The sequence below is a fragment of the Ptiloglossa arizonensis genome, chromosome 8 (assembly GCF_051014685.1).
Source record: "Ptiloglossa arizonensis isolate GNS036 chromosome 8, iyPtiAriz1_principal, whole genome shotgun sequence".
NCBI classification, from domain to species: Eukaryota; Metazoa; Arthropoda; class Insecta; order Hymenoptera; family Colletidae; genus Ptiloglossa; species Ptiloglossa arizonensis.
Genome location: NC_135055.1, coordinates 19,117,010 through 19,138,126, shown reverse-complemented (window position 1 = coordinate 19,138,126; position 21,117 = coordinate 19,117,010). Strand labels below are relative to the sequence as shown.

Sequence of the window (21,117 nt, the reverse complement as noted above, 5' to 3'; positions counted from 1 at the left end):
ATTTTAGTATCCCCCGTTTCGTCGTATTGAGCGATAATATAAAATGCAATTAGTTCGGTATCGAGCGCTCGTAGTTTTCGGTCACGTTCGGTGCATAATCCGTGCTACGAGCGCGGGCTCGTGTTCGTTGTCACGTTTGGCCGTTAACGTGGACCACGGTTTCGACTGGTGGTCGTACGGGGGTTAATTTCGAAGGTGGCGCGTGATCGATATGCAAATCACCGCGACGAAGACCCCGGTGCTACCATCTCCCGTAGCTCGTGTCAACCGTTTACCGCGTGTTCCCAGTAGCGAGGACCAGTATGGTCGGACGCGAGTAGATTCGCTTCGTCCTCGGTCGGACAGTTATCCGTGTCTCGTGTCCGATCGGCTGGAAGGATTCACACCGACCGTTTCGACGAATTCACGGCCACGGAATTGCACCGAAGCGCCGAGGAATCGGGATTCGTCGAGGTTTCGGAATATTCTCGATAAATTTGCATTCCCGTTCAATTATAACCGTCCGCGGTTCGGATGGCTACGGGGGCACCACTCGAATCGACGAGAGCTCCTTAGAGCCGTTCGTTACGTAATTAAGGGCAACGGAGAAATCCGGGTCATCGAGGCGGAAAGATTTAAAACGCGGCCGGGACGAGAGGCTCCCTCGTTTCCCACGGATTCTCGTCTCGTCTCGTCTGGTCTCGTCTCGTCTCGTTTCTTTCGACTAATGCGTTTTCATCGTCCCGAAAACGCGTCGGCCCCCGGTTTGCTCGCTACGGGCGATTTCGACCCCCTTTTTTTCACTATCAAAGCATCCGGTGCTTTTATTTCGAGCCCTTTGTGCCCCCTCCCTCTTCCTTTCTCTCTCTCTCTCTGTCTCTCTCGATCTCTCTCTCTGTCCGTCTTTCTCTCCATTCCTCTCCCCCTGTTCCCCTCTCTCCTCTATCCAGCGTTGTTTGCGATGCACAATCGAGCGGCAATATTATCGGCGTCGGTGCACAATCCCTCGTTTCTGGCGACCGACTTAGCCGCCGGGAGTTCGCGCATGCGCGCTACCCCGGCGACGGCTCGATGACGTGTCTATAGGGCCGCCGGGGGCAAGGGGGAGTCCCCGAGCAAATCAATACCTATATGTCCGCCAGTAACCGGCCAGTAGGGGCTCATCCTTCGCGCGAAACGTATCGGGGACGTGTAACGAGGAGGAGATCGAACGACGGGGGAGAAAAACGAAGAACCGGAAGAAGAAGAAGAAGAAAAACAACAACAACAATAACAAGAAGAAGAAGAAAAGGAAGAAGAAACAAGAGCACAGAAGAGAAGAAAGAAGAGGAAAGAAACAAAGGAAGGAAAATTACGGAGACACGGTGCTCGCGGGTGTCACTCGCTCGCTCGCTCGCTCTCTCTCTCTCTATCTTTCTCTCTTTCTCTCTTTCTCTCTCTCGTCGAACGGATCCATCGTCGCCCGGGTGACACGCGCCTCCTCCCGGTCGTACGGCGTCATCCTCGAGGAAAAGGAGAAGATCGTGAGAAGGGGGGAAGAAAAGGAAAAGAAAAAAGAAAAAGAAAAAGAAAAAAGAAAGAGAACGGTCCTGGTACCTCTGCCCGTACCGTGGTTCGTCCCTCCCTCCCCCGCCCCGTTGCACGCGAACTCGCGGGAGGATATCGGCCCAAGGGTGCTGGCTGCCAAGCACCCGGAGGTAACTGACCCTGTGCAACAGCGCGGACTCGTTCGAGCACCGGATCCGGACCGAGCAACGGTGTGACGGTGTCGCGCACACACCACCTAGGAGCACAAGGGAGGATCGATCCTGTGTAACACAGCTTCTCCTACGTACCGCGATATCCTCCAGCTTACCGCTGTCCGGATTCGATCACGGCGCGCGTCGTAACCTCGCCGCGAATGTAACCACGGCGATCTCCAATACCGTGAACGTCATCGGTCCCGAGGCGTAACCCACGTAACCAGACCGGCCCCTCTCGAGGATACCATCGAGGTAGCCTAGCTTCCATCCAGCCTAGTACGAGCACGAGCGAGAACCAAGTGAACCAAGAGAGAGAGAGAGAGAACATTGGGCCCCGCTGGCGAGTGAGCGGACATCGTTTGCCAACGAACCGATTCGAAAGTTGCTGAACAGCGTCCCGGTACCACGGTCGTGTTACCAGGCACACGCGGGGCCGTCAGGCTATTGGGACGTCTGGTGGGAGCGCGTGATCGCTCGTTCCTCACGGATTTCCCGAAACACCCCCAAAACGGCAACCCGTCGTCGTCGTGGTGCTGCCGGGGCCCCGCCGTTAGCCGCGAGAGATCGCGAGAAGGGAGCTTGGCAGAGTCGGTCGGCCGATCGGCCAGGGGATCGGCCTCCTCGTGCGCGACCGGCTCCACCGCCACCACCTACGCCGCTTACTGGCGGCCCAGTGAAATGGAGGAGAAGTCCTCGGCTCGGTTCTCCGAGTACCTGTTCGCCAAGATGGACGGGCAGGACGTCTCGGCCTCTCAGGGTCCCCGTAAGGTGACCGCCGACACCAGGAAGTTCATGCGGGAAAATCTCTTGCTCGTGGTCACACTATCCGGCGTACTCTTCGGCGTGATACTCGGTGAGTAATGTACCGTTGAAGATGTCGCGAGACTTGTCGCCTGAGCGACAACTCTCGTCGTTCGATGACAAACGGAGCTATCTCTTCGTTTTAGTTTTTTCGAAGACGAAGTTACTTTCAACTTCGTTGAACGCGCGCAAAGTTTCGCGTAGATTTTGCATCGGGTCGTTTGGAAAGTCTTTTCGTTTCTTTCCGTGAAAACGAATTTTTTTTAGAGCGTATAAACGTTTCATCAAAGTGTGTATTCTCCATTTTGGAAAACGAAATGATTTTCCGAACAACTCGATTTATTTAACGGTTGTTCGAAGTCGAAGCGTAGTATTCTTTCGTAATGGGAAAACGACGAAAAGCTATCGAACAAGCCAATACGAAAGGTTGTACAGGAGGTAAGACGCTAGGTTAACAGTCTGCAGGGAGATGTACGCGAGAAGGGGTTGTTCTTGGGCCGGGATGTCCATTTTGAAGGAATGGCGCAAGGTTGGTACCTTGGCTCGTGTCTAAAGTGCCATTTCGGGGGAATGTTCCGTAGGAATGGGCACGAGGTTAACCTCTTGGACTGTACTGTCGAGTTTGAGGGAACGTCCCACGGGAACGGTGCAAGGTTGATACTGTAGATTGTAAAATACCTTTTGAAGAATATTGCGCGAAAGAGGGGACAACTTCACCCTCTCGGGGCTTCGGGGTATTCGTTTTGGAAAAAGTAGTGTACGAGTGTGGAACATTTGAAGCAAATATTCTACGAAAGGGCACAAAGTTAACCTCTGTGTCGTAATACCAGCTTGAAGAAAAATATTCTTTACATCGATACAAAAGTAACTATATCGATACAACCTTCAGAGGTTGTAACCGTGGAAAAAGGAACGTTGTATGAGACTGATGCAACGTACACCCTTTGCGGTTATAGCGTTTCGAGAGAATATTCCACAGAAAAAGCGTGCAACGTCAACCATTCGCGATGTCGAGTCTCGTGGTCCGCTTTACGAGTCAAACGTGACAAACACGTAGTCGCGCTCGTAGCTGCAAACGATGACCCAAACACGACGAACTCGAGCTGATTGGATTTCCCTGTCGCTCATCGATGTTCCATGCTTTTTCAACAAATTTTTCGACAGTCAACGATACACTGACTATAAAGCTACTGTTCCGATCTACGAGTAATACTTCAGGACTGTTTTCACGACACGAAAGGTATCTAAAGAAACCTAACGCCGTCACTTTACTGGAAAAATAATTTCCACCTTATCTTACAAGAAAATTTTCAAAAGTTTCTTATAAATTTCCACATCCAAAGGATTCTTCCCTTCAATGTACACAACTGGGCATTATTTCACCAGAAGAATAATTTCCAAACGTTCCCTCTCGCGAAAATTCGTACACCCGAGCAATACTCCGATCTAAATCTTTTCCCAACAAACCAACCGACCATTTATTTACTAAAAAAACAATTATCAAAAATTCCTACAAGGATCGTTCCTCCGCTATGTAAATCTATTACTCCACGCGTCCAACACCGTGAAACGTCTCGAGGGGTTCCCTGGATCGTTCGCGTCGCGACAGAGACGCGAGTTTCCAACGTCGTCTTCGTCGTTGGGTAAACGTATCGTCGATATGTCAATTAAATGTCAATCGCGTGCGCGAGCACCGTGAAAGGTGGGGTTTACTGTCGTTGCGTTCGGGCGCCTAGGCGACAAATAGTGACTGGTTCGCGAATAGGGGCGCAAAAGTATCGCGCGGGGTCGAAAAGCGCGTTACGTGCTCGAGGGAAACGGTCGAGCACTGCCAAAAGCACGCTACGGCTTGGTCCGTTATCGGGGAAGCGTGCCAGGGTCGAGCTCATCCCGCACGAAACCGTTTTTACTTCTATCGAGGCGAGACGACGAGGGTCGAATGGAGGGGCCCCGAATCGATGGCCAGGCTATACACGACGAAAACTATGCGTTCGGTCGTTTCATTTTTCAATACGGATTCGAATGGACGGACGCACGCCCCCTTCTCGATTGCGTCACGTGCGCATACGTGACGTTCGTTCGTTAATAACGACTGGTTACGCACGCCGCTTAGAGCACGGGGGGCTTCGTAATCGTCGTTCGATCTGCTCTACACGTCGCGATCTCGTTTCTTTTCTTCAACCGATTAATCTCGTAAGAAGAATAGGACCCGACTCGTCCCTCGTGCGATGTAACCCCATCGACGGGGAAACTGCGCCATAGGACCTTCCCACCGGTTACGTAAAACTAACAATTAGTTGGCTCGCCGCGCGTGAAACGACCACGAGCTTCGGCCCCGGATTTCGACGAATAACCTATTTCCAACGTATTGGAACAATTTTGGGGGGAATCGATCAATTGGAAATGGAATATAAATATGCACGGACACACGGGGAAGCTTCTGGGGAATTTTTATTTTTATTGTACATTTCTCGCACACTTTGTTCCTTTTTCTCATATTTTTCTCGGGTTTTGTGTACATGGAAACAGTTGCACGCGTTTCTCACTCTTCTTTTCAAGTTTTGTGCGATTATACCTTTTTTTTCTCTTTGTGCTACGTAAACAAAGTTTAGTCGCGTTTCTTACCCCTCTTTTTTATTTTTGTACGGATGTATATTTTGTTATTTATACTACGTAGAATGAAGGGAAAAAGAAGGTATAGACGCGTTTCTTACCCCTCTTTCTTTATTTTTGTACGGTTGTATATTTTGTTATTTATACTAGGTAAACAAATTTTACCCACGTTTCTTTACTCCTCCTTTTACGTTTTCATTTACATTACACGAACAAATTTTACCCACGTTTTTGACTTTATTTCTTAATTTCTCCGTTCCTATTATTAGATACGAAACGAGGTTACATTTATTTGACGATATTCACCAGGTGGCGTACGGGGGTCGTATACGCGTTCATCTTATTATCCTAAAGCTTTGTTTACCAGAAGAGGGGAGTTCTTAATAGAAACGCGCAAAGCTCGCCGGAGACCGAAACGACTTGTCATAATTGGTTACGCAATAGGTTATGTTCGCGTTATCCCGTTAAAAGGTGCCAATCATCGGCGAGAGGTTTCCTTCGAAATTCTCATCTGATTAACCCGTACCACCCTTAACTAAAACCTCGACGAAATAAGATGTCGCGAAACGTCCAGCGATCCGAGACACCCCGACGAAATTGAATTACGTACGACTTTCGATGGAAAAGCTTCTCGTACACTCGGCACGTGTACGTCAATCGAACAATTTCCTCTATAACGCGCCGTTTCTTACCAACAAAAGAACGTTTATTTCTTACCCGAACGTCCATCGGAAGTTCCGAGTCCACGCGGTGAAATTTTAAACGCCCGTTGCTAATTCGAGCGTCTATTTCGATCGTTTCTTCGAATAACCGAGTTGCGTAGGCGATCAAATTAACCGTAAGGTTTTCACGGAACGTTCGGAATCTACTCGAGAATCGGAACACCCGGAATATGAATGTCATCCACCGAAATTAGAAGTGAATCGAACGAAAGATTTCTAAAATCGTACCCTCCTGGAGAATTCATTCAACGAAAAAAAAAACGCTTACCACCCAGATTTCGTTCACGGGAGGGACCGATCGTACAAGATTGCGCCACTTTTTCCTCCAGGGTTTAACAACCGACGTAATTGCGCACGCGAGGAGTTCCAGAACTACTACTCGGCAGCCTTGAAAGGTGTACAGGCTGGCCCCGCAACCCTCCAGGAAATACGTCGCGGTAACCTCGTTCTTTATTTCAGGGTTCGGTCTGCGACCCTTGGGCCTCGGCGATGACGCAGTTATGTTAATCAGTTATCCAGGAGAGCTCTTCATGAGGCTGTTGAAGTTGATGATCTTGCCGCTCGTGATCGCAAGCCTGATATCCGGTAAGATATATACTCGACGAGGGACGTAATTGGTTGTTCGATAAGTTTCCTCGTTCGATGGAACTTATCGAACGGTACCGTGCAACGTGGTACCGTTTGGTTAATTATCATCGAACGACGAAACCTCGTCGAACCACCTAGTGAAGAAGATCGACGAACGAGTCGAGGAATAATCGACGTTGAAATATTTTGTCCAGGTTCCGCGAGTTTGAACGCCAGGATGAACGGGATGATCGCTGTCCGTACCTTGGTGTACTTCATACTCACGTCCTTGTTGAACGCGGTCCTTGGCGTTGTCCTGGTTCTCCTGATTCACCCGGGTAATCCTGGTCTGAGAAAATCGATGACCACCGCGCACAACGGACGGGCGGTCAACATCTTGGACAGCCTTCTGGATTTGGGAAGGTAGCTAAAAGGCTCGCTTCTTATCGCCGCCCTCTTTCGTTGCGTTTCTTCCACACGGTGGTACGTCAGGCGTTAGATATCGATCAGTAAACCGTTATTTTCGTTCTTTTGCGTCGTCACGCATGGCAACAGCCTTCCGGAATTTTCCCACGATAAAAGCGAGCAGGGCGTTCTCGCTTTCTCGCTTGCTCGCTTACTCGCTCGCTCGCTCGCTCGCTCGCGCCTCGTTGTCGGAGCAACGCTTGACTCGTTCTACCGAACTGCCGCCCCGGGGATATCGCGGACAATTTCGCGGTGACCTTGCGATCGGTCATCTTTATCTAAATGGAGCGAATCTCGAGCAGATATCGACGGACGCATCGATACACGTTCAGACACACGTGTGTGTACACGCGTGTGTGTACACGCGTGTGTGTAGACGCGTGTGTGTAGACGCGTGTATGCATTACCGTACACGGGTTACGACGCGACGTCGCGTTCGATTATTACTTTTTTCTCTTTTTTTTTTCTTTTTTTTTCTTTTTGTCTACCCTACCCTCGTTGGAAATATTCGGTGCACGTTATTGTGCCCGAGAAAGTGGGTCGACTCTCGATTTAATTGGTCAGATATTTTTCTTTTTTTCTTTTTTTTTTCTTTTCGAGAAAATAACCGGTAGAAAATTTGTAGGCATTCCGTGACGTTTCGGTGGATCGAGTGTACGCTCAGGTTCTTTTTTAACGAGAAAACACGCGATTGGTAGAAAAATTAATGCATTCTGCGATACCTCGGTCCATTAAATGTACTCTCGCTCCGGTGAATTTTAACGAGGAAACAATCGACCGGTAGGAACATTAACACATTTCGCGATGGTTCGGTTCGTTAAATGTACCTTTGTTCCGATTTTTTTTTTTTCTTTTTTAACGAGGATACAATCGACCGGTAGAAAAATTAAGGTTATTCCGTGACGTTTCGGTGGATTAAATGTACTTTCGTTCAGATTTCTTTGCGGATAAATTCATCGTTCGAATATTCACTTTCGCACGAATGCACTTTTCGGTCGTATCGGTTCTTATTCAAATGAACGGTGATTCCCTCGTTAATGTTAGTTTCCATCGTATTGGATTTTTCGCGAGACAAAAGTATGAAATTTCCCGAACGAGTGGTACTTCTCTCGGAAAGTAATTACAAACGAAGCGAATCCCGTGGCGATGCCGTTTAACACGTTGAGCGCCACGTGCCTCCGCGATGCATCACCGTAAAGGTTACAATGCATAATACCTTACGACGTTACGAGATTGATGTGCGCGTCGCGTTGAATTATTTTTTATCCTCTCGTTGGCGGCACCTCGGCGCACATTATTACACCGCGTCTTGCGCGAATGCTATTCATTTTTTATTATACACTTTGTGTCGCCGAGGGATTACGTGCCCGTACGGAAACGTGGGAAATAAACAAAGGGACGTATCCAGTAGGAGAGAAGACAAATAACCAATTCTGCGAACGAATTTACTACAGAGAGAAAAAAGAAAAAAAAAACGGTAGAAAGAACTCGTCGAGTTGACTCGATTACGATATCGTTGCAATTATTTTCTTTTGTATTTTTCTTTTACGTCGAGACATAGAATATCCTTGACCCCCATTTTCGCTCATGGTGTCTACAATCTCGAGGGATAATAATATTTCATTACGGAATTGAAGTAACGATTTGAAAATAATTACAAAAACAAAGTTGCTCCAAAAAAAAAAAAAAAAAATAATAATTACAAAAACAAAGTTGCTCCGCTAGAAAAGAATTACAAGAACCAAGCAGCTTCGCAAAAAAATAATCACAAAGAGCAAAGTTGCGCCGCGAAAAAGAAAACGCTCACGAGAACAAAGTTGCCGCGGTGAAAATAATTGGAGAAAAACAAAGTTGCTCCGTTAAGTTCAACGTGTCAAGACCATCTCCGTTCAGGTGGACGTTGTTCGCGATTCCTCGGCCCTCCGACCAGTCGTCCAAGTGCGCACCCTATCGCGCGAGATAAATTATCGAGTCGACTGTCCCGCTGAGGATTAAGGTCGCGTTGCTACACGATCGGTGAACCTTTCTGAAAGCCGTTCGCGATAGGAGGATGATACCCATCGCGATGAAAATAGAAATATGCACCGGCATACGTATCGATCGTTGCGTGGTTTATTCGAAACAACCTGAAGAGTCTCGTTTAAAACGTATTCCTACGGTGCACACCGCCGACTAATACAATTACACGGTTGTATCGGGAATTAACCGCAAAAGCCGATAAAGGCTCCGACTGTATCGATCGAGTACTTGTAAAAAAGAAAAAAGAAAAAAAAAAAGAGAACAGACTCCTCCTCATCTGACAACGAATATTCTCGCACGTTTCAGGAACATGTTCCCGGACAATATTTTCCAAGCAGCGTTCCAGCAGGTGAGCAGGTTTCGTTTCGTTATTAAAAAAATGGGACAGGGGGAACCTATTCGCGAAGATTTCGTCCACGTTACACGACCAGTATTTTTCACTCGATAGGCGCACACGGTGTACGTGCCGAAAACCCAGCCATTTCGGAATCTCAGCGACTCGGTGTCCACGGAGGTCCTGGGAGACGAGGAATTGATGCGAGTGACCCAGTACAGGAGCGGGACGAACACGTTGGGCATCGTCTTCTTTTGTCTGGTCTTCGGCACGTTCTTAGGTACCCTCGGGGAGAAGGGACAGATTGTGATCGACTTCTTCAAGGCTGTTTTCGAGGTCATCATGCGCATGGTGTCGACAGTGATGTGGTACGTACGAGCGTATCGTCGATGAACAACCGAGCATCGGTCGACTCGATCGATACCGTTACTTTCGAGACCGTTCGGACATTTTCTTTTTTCTATTTATCGCACAAGTGTTGCACACTTGTTCAGTGTTCGTTCCACGCAGAACGCGACCGAGTAGCGTTGAAACGTCGATTTTGCTAGACAACCGGTAGAACTCTTCCATTGTTCGGTCGGTAAGGGGATGAAAATATTGTTCTTCTCGCCAAGGGTATCCCAAGGTCGTCGTAATTCTTTAAACGGAACTCTATCCCCTTTTGTCGGTACTTTCGCGGATAAAAGGCGTAAGAATTCAAGGTCGTCCGAGATTAACCGTCAGAGAGAATCGAGATCTTGAAATAACCTTCGCGCGATAAAAATAAAAGTGTCATTTTTGATGCGTCGGATTCGAGCCGAGAGGCGGCAATGGTAGCCGTGTCTTTACCTCGTGAAATCGATCGTTCGTGTGTTTGGACAAGCCGTTTGTTAACAAAATTTATTCTTTCCCCGAGAACTGTCGCGAGCTTTTAACGAAGACACGCCCATTGACCGATCCGACAGTGGTTCTCGAGCCACCGAGTGTCTTTCGAAGCGTTCTTCCATCCGACTATACACTTAAAATCAATGAATGAAAAATATCACGAACGAAACTCAAGTTCTTACTTTACGAAACACTCGAGAGATATAAGTAAATACAGGAGAGTTCGCAAGATAGTGTAATGAAAGATGTAACGGAGTAGCTCGTTACAAAACGAAAGAAACGTTCGTTCGCTGGTCTCTGACAGTTTTAATTACGCGAAGACAAAATACTATTATCAATGGAAAGCTATCAAAGAGAAAAAGACGTCCGAGAAACATCCTCGTTTGCATTTTTTTTCGCAGGATGACACCCGTGGGCATCACCTCCGTGATCGCTGGCAAGATCCTCGGCGTGACCGATCTGGCGCTGGTGATGTCGCAGCTCGCCTGGTTCATCGTCACGATCGTGATCGGTGTCTTTTTCTATCAGCTGGTGATCATGCAGCTGATCTACCTGGCCTTCGTGAGAAAGAACCCTTTTAAATTCTACGCCGGCCTCGCCCAGGGCACCCTCACCGCCTTCGCCATGGCATCAACGTGAGTCGTCGATCTTCGAACTCAGCCCGACCTTCAGAGTACCCCCATATATCGCCTGCCTCACATGACCTCGGTCGTCATCGTCATCTAGCTTTTCCAAACCCACTTTTCACTCGATTCCAACCTGGTCGCCTCTCCAATGATTCTTCCGTTGTGTCCAACTTTCGTTTTCCCTTGAAAGAAAAGAAAAAAGAAAAGAAAAGAATTAGAAAATTTTCCGAGAACGCGTTCAAGACACGAAAGCCAGGTCGGGGGCGTACGATTTCGAATCGATTGACAAAGAGACAAATATGTTTCAGCCAGCCGAGAGGAGGCTTTGCGAGGCCGTGGTCCCGTTACTCCGTTCCGAAACTGCTTCGATTTCAGGCAGCGTTTCACAACGTCGGGTCTGTTTTCACCCCGATGACGTTGTCGAACGCTGACGGAATCGTTCCTACATCCCGTCCACAGATTCGTTCCCTCTTCGGGCCCATTACGTTTCTTTAATGTTCTCGCGTTTCTCATGGGGAGATCTCGTCATGATCAATGAGAAAGAGAGAGAGGTATGCAGTTCCGGGTGGCACTTAGGATGCGGATACTCCCGGTTGTCGGTGTATGGTCCACGAACTTTCGGTGAAAAGTTCTCAAGTCGTGCGTAGAATCCTGGTTGCTTCGATCGGTTGTCGAAATTGCGTTGCTCGTGGTGGTACTCGCGAGCTGAACTCGGTCGATGGAATCGTGGAGATGAAATCGAAGAAGGTGGACGGTACTAGGTTGTTCGATGAGTTTCCTTTGGTTTAGATCCATTGTGAGAAAAGTATCGGGACGTTTCAATTTTGAACGATTGTAAATACATAGGATCGATGTATGAAACTTTGCACGTGTAGATCGAACGGTAGTATTGTCTTTGGAAAAGTAACACGATAGACCCGATGGCTCCGTTTGTTATCTAATGGAAAAAATGATCGAGCAACCTATTACCGGTCGGTATTGCGGAAAGTAGAATCTTTCTCGAAGCGTAATAAAGAGATGGAATTGCAACGGAGAATTCTTCATCGTATGGTGCGCATAAGTAGGTCAAGAGAGATACCAGACTCGGTGTGGTAAACGTAGAATCTTCTTAAAAGTGCATCGAAACGATTTACAACGTATGCGCGATGCTTGCATTGTCTTGTTCGATATCTCTGTTCGCGTAAATGGGTCGTCGGATACACTAGAGTCGGCGCCGTAAAAGTAGAATCATCTTGAAAGCGTAACAAAACGATTTACAACGTACGCGCGATACTTATGGTAAAATTAGAATCTATTTAAAAGTGCATCGAAGTTACCGCCGCGTGCATTCTTACCGCTACGTGTGTACGTCTCTCGAGCGGTATCGATCGAGAGAATCTTGGCGTCTCGACGGTCATCTCGACGGTTCTCTCGACCATCGGGAGGAGAGAAAAAAGAAAATTGAAAACGCGTTCCAGGAACGTGGATGCACAGCTCCAGGATTTTGCGCTCGAAACGCGTCCGAAATCGACGATGATTCGCGAACAACGTTCGATCCGCATTCGCGAAAAAAAGGGGACCGAAATTTCGTGGCGTGTAACTCGTAGTCGACATCGAGCGAATGAGCGAAACGGTGTGTGTATACGTGTACACGTATAGACACGAGAGAAAGTGTATGCGAAACGAATAACGAGAAGGACACGTAAAGAGTACAAAAGTGCACGGAAACGGGCGTCTTTGTCCGTGTCTGTTGAGCCGGAAATCAGCTGACTCCGTGTCACCTGGACTGATTCTCGACGCGGAGGCCTTCGAGGGCTTCCGTTATCCGAATCCTCGACCGTCTCGTCGCCGAGGGACGAGGGCGGAGGAAGAAGATACCGCTCGAAGGAGGCTTCCGCGCCCAACCATATGTTATTACATAAGCACATTTTCCAAGAAATCAGAGGGAAACTGAAAAAAATATTGGTTGCTCGCGTCGAGCCCGCTCTTCCAGGTTTCACGGCGACGTCCATCACTGGCCAGAACTGCTGAACTACGATACGCTTTCTATCCATGATTATTCACTGCCCGCGGATCACGCGAAGCAACGATCATTTTTTCAGTTTATCCGTGTAACTTCGACGAGCCACGTGTCCCGATGGTTCTCCCCTCCCTTCGAGACGTTTTGGTCCAGCCGGTCTGGACGGAATTCCCTCGATCCTTCGAATCGCCTGCCTGGTTTCGGGTTTCCCGTGACGCGGTACGATCCCTACCGATGCATCGTGGGACAGAGAAGCATTCGTGCCACGAGTAAACAGCTTGCGATGTTTCGTTTCCATTCGATTGAGAACGTCACGCTTCGAAACCTTTTCCGTCCCATCGTCGCGGTGCTCGAGATCGTTCTAAACGTCCTGCCAACGCCAATGTCTAACTCAATCATGTTTTCTATGTGGATTAACTTTTTCCAGAAAAGAGCGTACACAACTGTGCGTACACTGTGCCTGAGAGAACACGGCTCTCAGGTGTATCGTGAACAGAGACTGTATGAATATCAATGATGATGTATTAGAGCACGCGCTGCACGCGGCCTTTTGCAGGTGGTTCAGTGAGGTCGAGGGTGGCCTTGGTAAGTAATCGATGGCCGCGACATGAAGGTACATACGATTGTCTGTTGCAGGAGTTTATGGCGGACATACGCGGGACGGATACGGACGATCGCAACTCCCCCTTTTTTATCTCGCCTGCCGTTCACGACCCGATTAACCCCTGGTTGATTTTCAGCTCGTCTTTACTGCGGTCATTCTGGTCAATTAGTTTCACGAAACCTTTGCCCGTGTCGATACACGACTAACTGTCGGTGAACGTCGACCCTGATCGAACGACCTTAGCGCGTCCGTATATCCTACATACATATTTATATACATACGTACATATACATATATATATGTATATACGCGCGTGTGTGTGTGTCTGTCTGTGTATATACATACATATATATATATATATTTCTTCAACTCCTGATTCGTGTGCATCGGATCGTCGTTCCTTGCGTTGTCATTCGGAGTCGATCTACCGAAAATCGACGCACGTGTTCTCCGGTTAGACGTGCGTCGGGAGAACCTTGTTTAGACCAGAGTTTTCCACCAGAATGACCAATGGTGGTCCATGGACACCCGGGCGAAGCTGCACGCGCGGATATGACCTTTCTATTGATATAGCAAACGCGCTACGCCGGATCTTTCCTAACGCAGCTTTGTACAGGGCTGCCGCGCTTCCGGTCACGTTCCGCCTGATGACGGACAAGCTCAGGGTCGATCCCCGTGTCACCAGATTCGTTCTGCCGATCGGTTGCAACATTAACATGGACGGTACGGCACTGTTCGTCGCCGTCGCCAGTATATTCATCGCGCAGATGCATGGCATCGCTTTGGGCTTCGGCGAGATTATAACCGTTATGTAAGCAGCTTACCTTAACGGGCTCCGATTCCGTTACTAGTTTTTCCTATTTTTATTTTTCTTTTTACTTTTCGTTTCGCGAAAACGTTACCCGGTGAAATTCACCGGCTTAATTTTCATCGACGAGCTTCTTCCGCGTTGGATCCACCACCGTTGATCGGGATTGCTCGAGTCTTCGCTCAGCTCCGATACGATTCGATCGGGAGTAGTATTTTTCATGCAGGTTATAGATGAAATTTTTAGTTCGACGAGTTGACGGAGATATTACAGAGAACTTCCCGCGAGAAGTGTAAATATTAAAATTCTTCGACCAGAAGATACTTCGAGATCGAACGATACTTACGCGGATAGTATTTCGAAGTAAATTTCAAAGTACAAAAATTTTCTCAATACGAGGAGCCACGGTGCGTGAAAATTGGATTTGAAGATCGTAGAAGAATCGTTCGACGAGGAGCTGGGCGAACGATCGAAACGGTTTCGGGGACCAACGATAGGAGAAATTCGCCGGTGAAAAGTAAGTCGGTAAAATTTCGTTAATCCGTACGTTCTGTTTCAAGCTTAACGTCAACCGCTGCGTCAGTGTCATCGGCTTCAGTTCCGAGCGCCGCCCTCGTGCTTCTCCTCGTCGTCTTAAGCGCCATCGATGCTCCTGTTTACAACGTCTCGTTGTTATTTACCATCGACTGGTTCGTGTAAGTGTCCAGTGGTTTTTTTTGTTTCTTTTCTTTATTTTCCCCTACCGAATCGCCGTATATTCCTGGATTTTACATTCGTACTTCCGTTCAGGGATCGCATAAGGACCACCAACAACATGTTGGGCGATTGTTACGCCGCTGCAGTGGTCGAGCAGCTGTCGAAGAAGGAACTGATGGCGCTGGATGCGGCAGCCTATCAGGTACGATTATCGCGCGAATCGATCGACGCGAGAAAAGGGGAATTTAATCCGCAATTATCACGGTAACGTTAGATACTTCTCTCTCGTTGAATCGTCGATGCGTTCAGCATCACCCTTAATATTTACAAAGACGATATTCCAGCGATCTTTGTCAAATACCAACGATTTATAATACCACGTCCTTTGTGGATTATTGCTTAGCGTTAACACGCACCAGACGAGATGACTCGGCGTGCGAGTCACGCAACGTCTCACTCGTTTAGCCAATGACGCAGCACGCGTGTCAGAGATTAGAAATAGTTGGCAGTTTTCTTGGAAACGTGTAATAATACGTCTCGAACCTCTTAACATCCCGCTCACCGCGTTCGAATCCGGTGACGAGTCATCGATCGATCGCTGCGGACGTTGTTCTCAATTTTCAACGCGTACTCGAGGGTTTGCGAAACGATCGTCGAACTTTCCAATTTCTACAGATGCACTTTAACGTATTATGAGTTCAGATCGTTGACACTCTTTGGTAGTAGGAAATAACAAAAAATGGTAATGTCTAATTGTACAGAGAAGCTACTATATTTTAAACGTAATTCATATTTCATATAAATATTCTAAATATAAATATTAGGTTGCTTCGAAACTCGTCTTCGACGTCTTCGCGCACCGCTCTCTCGAACGTCTGCGATCCGACGATGACCTTTTCTAAAACTTACAAATAACACGAGTTACAGAAGATCGTGATCTTCCGATTTCGTTGTTCGCGAAACGTGTTATCTCTCGAAAATCCTTCCTCCAGGTACTTCGAAAGGTACAAACCGAAGAAACTATTTCGCGATAAAAAATTCGACTAACTTTTCTCAGCAAAGAGGAGAACTTTTAAAAGGACAGGCGTTGCGTCTCGGAGAGAGTCTACGGTACGATATAAATCGTACGCGATTCAGTATCCGGAACGAAAATAACTTTTAAAACTCGATGTAATTTCTACGGTGGGAAATCCACGAAAAAGGAAACGATACTCGTGAATGGTTTTCGGGAATTCGAAGGTTAATAGTGATCGCTGTTACCATTGTCTTTTCCAGTCGGAGACCGTTCTGCCGACGACCATTGCGAACGGATGCATTTCCGCCAACAGAGTACCTGATCCTGACACCATCGTAGTCGAGATGCAGGACGATACGAGGATAGCCGGCATCGCCAAGTAAACAAGCTTGTTGGTAGGGCTAGGCTATCACTTTGTACGATCACGAACGATCGCGTGCATTCATCCTGGTTTTCGCTGCGTCTTTTATTCCGCTTCGCTACCGGTCGACGGGGGCTGATTAACTTGCATATTGCAAACGGCTCGCTCGATTCCGTCGACATTTATAAACGATTCATGGCCAGGCCACTGTCGTCGCACGTAAGCTTCACGTTTCCTCGCTTTCGCGCGTCATTTTTCAAATCGCTGTCTCCTCGACGCGGTCGAGGTCTCGCGAGATATCAACGTTTCGCGTCAATCTGTATCGATCATCGTCGCTTGACATTAAGGGGGGTGACCACGACGCCCGATCGAAAATCTACAGAGAGGATTCGTTCCTCGAGGTCTCGCGCAGAACGCTCTGCGAAATATTTTATCGTTGAACTTCCGAAACGAAAAGTAACGAATACTTGGATACATTTTTCAAAATTTCAGGTTTGAGTTTTCTATCATTTTTTTTTCCTCTGAAACTATTCATTCAGTTCCATTTCAAAGTGAGAAAAAATAAGAAACTTTTGGTATATTTTCCAAAATGTCAGGAACTTTCTATCATTTTTTCTTCAATTTCTTTTCATATTATTCTATATTGGAGATCGATTTCGACCGCAGGTAACTTCGGGTAAAATTCATATTTCTCAACCGTTCTTTTTCTTTTTTATTCCACACTATCGATAGAGCGTAACGACGTTATTTTCTACCCGGCGTCGTGGTCACCCCTCTTAGAGGGGAAGTCTGGTATTTTTGGGGCGAAAATTGAGCGTTCTTTGCGATCTTTTTCTCTCACGAGGAAACAATTGGACCGCAATGGGAAAAATTCTAAAACGTCTCCGCGATCACCACGAGAGGATAATTTCGAGTGCTCGAATCTTTGAGAAATTGCGGCTGAAATCAATTTTTTCATCCGAAAATCACCAGAGCTACCCCTCGGTAAACAGCGCGCAGCGTTTTCGTGGCAAACGTGATCGCGTCCGCCCACGGTGTTCTTTCGCGGACGTCCATTTTGTAACTCGCTCGTAATTAGCGTGTTCGTGCAGCGAGAGATCGGGCCGCTTCTCGAGAAGCCAGAAGCCGTAGATGTGTACCGCATAACGCATAAATAACCGATCAATCGCAAATCTGGCGCGACTTGGATACGAATTCGTGCGAGAAACAGGGCGGACCCTCGTACCCCGCATTACGGAAATCGTTGCGCACTGACCTTAAGGGCGCACGGCACGATCAATCGAGCGTGGCGTCGGGGAAAAGCGAGCGTATTTAATGCCGAGAGAGAGAAAGAAAAAAGTGAACAAAAAAATGAAAAAAAAAGTATATATATACACATTGAAAAAAAAAAAAAATTAACGTTGCTTCTCGACGATCGTTTGTTTACGCGCCACGGTCCAGCGAGTTGAGGCTCTGCGTCAGCTGAGGGTAGATCATATTCTCTCTTCGAATTTCTCGACCACCGTTGCAACAAATCGACATTTTTGAACAAATCGACGGACCGAGTGTTCGCAACGACAGGATTAACCCGTTCATACCCGAAATCGAAAGGAAAATTAACGAAACCAGTGTCTCTATACGAATCGGTGTTTCGCGAAATCGGGGAGGCGGGACCCTGTTGGGTTTGTTTTCCTTACCGAGGAATATTTTACATAACCGATATATTTCGCAGCTACCGTTCACTATGATAAATCAATTTTCTTTCTCCGAGGAAGGGGGTAGGGTGCGTCCCCTCCCCGTAGTTATTTCGAGAACCACCGATCGACACGTCGACCTGGCCGCGAGTGAAAAAGTTTCCGTTTCAGAAACGATCGCTCGACGTCGCGTTTATTTTCCAACGATCGTTTCCGCGAGGCTGGGGTTCGCGTACGATTGATCGCACACGCCGGGGGCATGAAAAGGTTAAACGCGACATCCGCTCGAGGCTTTCATAGATCTCGGATCGTTGCAACGTATCGTTCTGCGAGTGCACTCGCACAGTAGCGCTGCGACGCTCACGAGCTGCGTCCAAGTACTCATCATCTCTTCGAGCTCCCCATTCGCTTGTTTAAAGTGCCGCTTCGAAAGCAACGTCGACGTCCAGAGACGCCGCAAACCACCCTCAAACATCTTGTTTCGTTTCAGCATCAGCGTGTTGCAGATGCCCAGGAGCGTCACGGAAGAGACTGTCTGACCCAGTGGTACGCCCTGTGTTTAGCTCTAGATATTATCCACCGACCGAATTTTGCTAACGAACTCGCAAACGCTTTCAATCTCGGGAAAGTTGAAAGAACGATGCGTTTCAACGAGGATCAAAAGAAATAACGAAATGAAAAGAAAACTAAAATAAAAAAAAAAAACACACGAGAAAGAGAAATCAAGGGTACACCCGGGGGGCACGCGAGTGCCATCTTCTAATCACGTCGTCTTTTCTACTATCGATGAACAAACATCGCGTCACGCGACCGTCTTCGTTTAAGAAGCATTACCTCCCGTTGTAAACTTTTCACGGACACAAAGTGGACGCAACATGGACGCGAGAGAGAGAGAGTAAGAGAGAGAGAGAGAGAGAGAGAGAGAGAGAGAGAGAGAGAAACATAAACACGATATCGAACACAACAAGTCAATAATCAAGGGGTGGCCACGATCGCGTACGAAGACATCAGCAATAACGAAAGCGTATTTCGAAGGCTCTGGGTAACGATTTCCTCGAGTCGACGCGTCGATCGAGGAGCGATCATCGTCGCCCCCTACACACCCACCCCCGGGTTCGATCGCATTCCCGAATTATTAATGATCGTTTACTCGCGATCGATCGCGCAAACAGCGTCGAGTGTGGTGCCTTATTTTACCACGGCACTTAGACGGCCGCTGCGAACGTAGAGGAGAAACAGATTTCCGTTAATTTATCAACAAAAGAAAAATAAACGAAAAAACGACAAAAAAAAGTAAAAAAAAAGAAAAAAAAAAGAAACAAAAGAAAACTCGCGACAAGGCGTTCCGGGCTCGTTGGCTGAACAGTCATCGGCTGTTGGCGATCGATCGTCGTACTGCCACAAAGAGTTTTCCACCGATGCGCGAACACACTTCGACTGTCAGCTATCGTTCTCGTTCCTTGGACCACGAGTGAATAAACGTTCCACGCCGACCATCCACACACAGCAACCTCCAACAGATACACCCCTGCGCGTGAGTTTTCGCGCGACGCTCGATCGGAGTACCAGACCGCGTTCGTCGGTTACCGATCGATCGTCGACGATCGACGCGGTAGTAAACGTTCCAGGAACGTCGGCGATGACTTTGTTCGATATTAACGTTCCGCTTAGGGACACGTAGCTTTTAGGATCGTCGCGACACCAATAACGATCGCCGCGGGTGCGCTCGATCGCGCGACGAGACGGGTAGATTCACACACGAACAAACGCGTGCAAACGCGTGCAATTGCGTGCAATCGCGTGCAAACGCGAGAAAACGCCAGCAAACACGAGCAAACGCGTGCAAATGCGTGCAAATGCGAGCAAACGCGAGCAAACAAACATACACATACACACACCCGTTTTAGCGTTCGAGCGCCGCGTGCAAATGCCGTTGAATTATTATTATTATTATTATTATTATTATTATTATTATGATTATTATTACCAGATCGTAGACGACGAACCGTTTTTTGGAAACGTACCGTAGGTTTCCATTAGCTCTTAAAAACTGTCGTATTGAAAAAACTATAATTGTCGGACCATTGACGGAGCATGAATCGGTGTGCACAGATATCTCCAGCAGCGTTCGACGACGAACCACCACCGTTTGCAAAATTCGGGGGGTTCCTCGTTCGAGTCACCGTCCCCCCTCGCTCTCTCTCGTCGAGGGGGGCGGTGGCGCTGCGTTCACGATTCTGCCATTGTGCACTTCAACGATTTAACGTTCCCTCCCAACCCGGTTAGAAGTAACTTAAGTATCGAGAGTCGCGATTCTCTCGGTTTTGTAGCGTAGAACCACCGTCCCCTCCTGATCCTTAACGGGGAAGAGAGAAATATTGAAAAACCGAAAAAAAGAAAGGAAAAAAACATACACACGCGTACACACAAAAGAGTTACCAAAGAGAACGAAACAAACGAAAGAGAAGATCATCTAGCGCTCTTTGACGGGCAGCCTCAAGACTGGACATGCCATTTGAATATGTCGTTTATAATAAATAACTACCGTATAACGTTATAGGAAATCATTACGAGAAGAATTCACTGATTCTAGGCACTAGGTACCGTAGGTCGATACGTGTTCTATCGTAGAGACTGTTTAAATGTACAAATTAACTGGATAAATAGTGCTTCGTAGTGCGTTGTTTAACCCTAACCCTACTACCCCGCCCCGTCCAACCCCTTCAACACGAACACATTTTGAAATAAAGATCCGTAAACATGATTTTTCAAGCCCCCCCATCCCCCCAAGGTCCCATATCCACCCACCCGAGCGTCGATATTTCGTTCGAACGAATAATTCTTGCCTCGCTGGTTTCCTCGGTTCTTCGAAGTTGTTGCGTTGCGGACCCATAATTGTTCACGTTGAAGTTTTTGCCGTGCTACACACTTTTCGCCGTGCGATACCTAATTTACGTTACTTTCGAACAGTGAATGCGAAGAGTGCTTTGTTTATAGCCTAGAGGAGAGGAGGGGAGAATAGAGAAAGAATTTATCGAAATACTTAAAAAAAAAAAAAAAGACTATGTGTGAATATACTTATAAGGCTCAACGTGTTGTATAACAAGATGCAGGTTTATACGAGAACGTGAGTTTTTAATATCTATCACTCCCTCGTCCTCGCTCGACCACGAATCTAGATACCTTGGGGGAACACAGCTGTTTGGATTTAAACATTTGTATTTTTTTT

At 47.4% G+C, this 21,117-nt stretch overlaps 1 protein-coding gene across 2 annotated transcripts; it reads left to right on the top strand.

Annotated features, from left to right (window-relative positions):
- Positions 1–2,084: 2,084 nt before the first annotated feature.
- On the top strand, positions 2,085–21,014 carry Eaat2 (Excitatory amino acid transporter 2). 2 transcript variants are annotated; one of them, XM_076317422.1, is made up of 11 exons: positions 2,085–2,574; positions 6,317–6,442; positions 6,640–6,847; positions 9,215–9,257; positions 9,357–9,610; positions 10,508–10,741; positions 13,952–14,146; positions 14,704–14,838; positions 14,933–15,041; positions 16,115–16,233; positions 18,379–21,014. In XM_076317422.1, exons 1-11 carry the CDS (start codon positions 2,400–2,402, stop codon positions 18,425–18,427), a joined length of 1,647 nt encoding a protein of 548 aa, XP_076173537.1. In that variant the 5' UTR covers positions 2,085–2,399; the 3' UTR covers positions 18,428–21,014. The 2 variants fall into 2 exon arrangements, with proteins under 2 accessions (XP_076173537.1, XP_076173536.1); XM_076317421.1 differs by having other exon boundaries at positions 2,253–2,574; positions 16,115–16,249; positions 18,379–18,518.
- Positions 21,015–21,117: the final 103 nt, after the last annotated feature.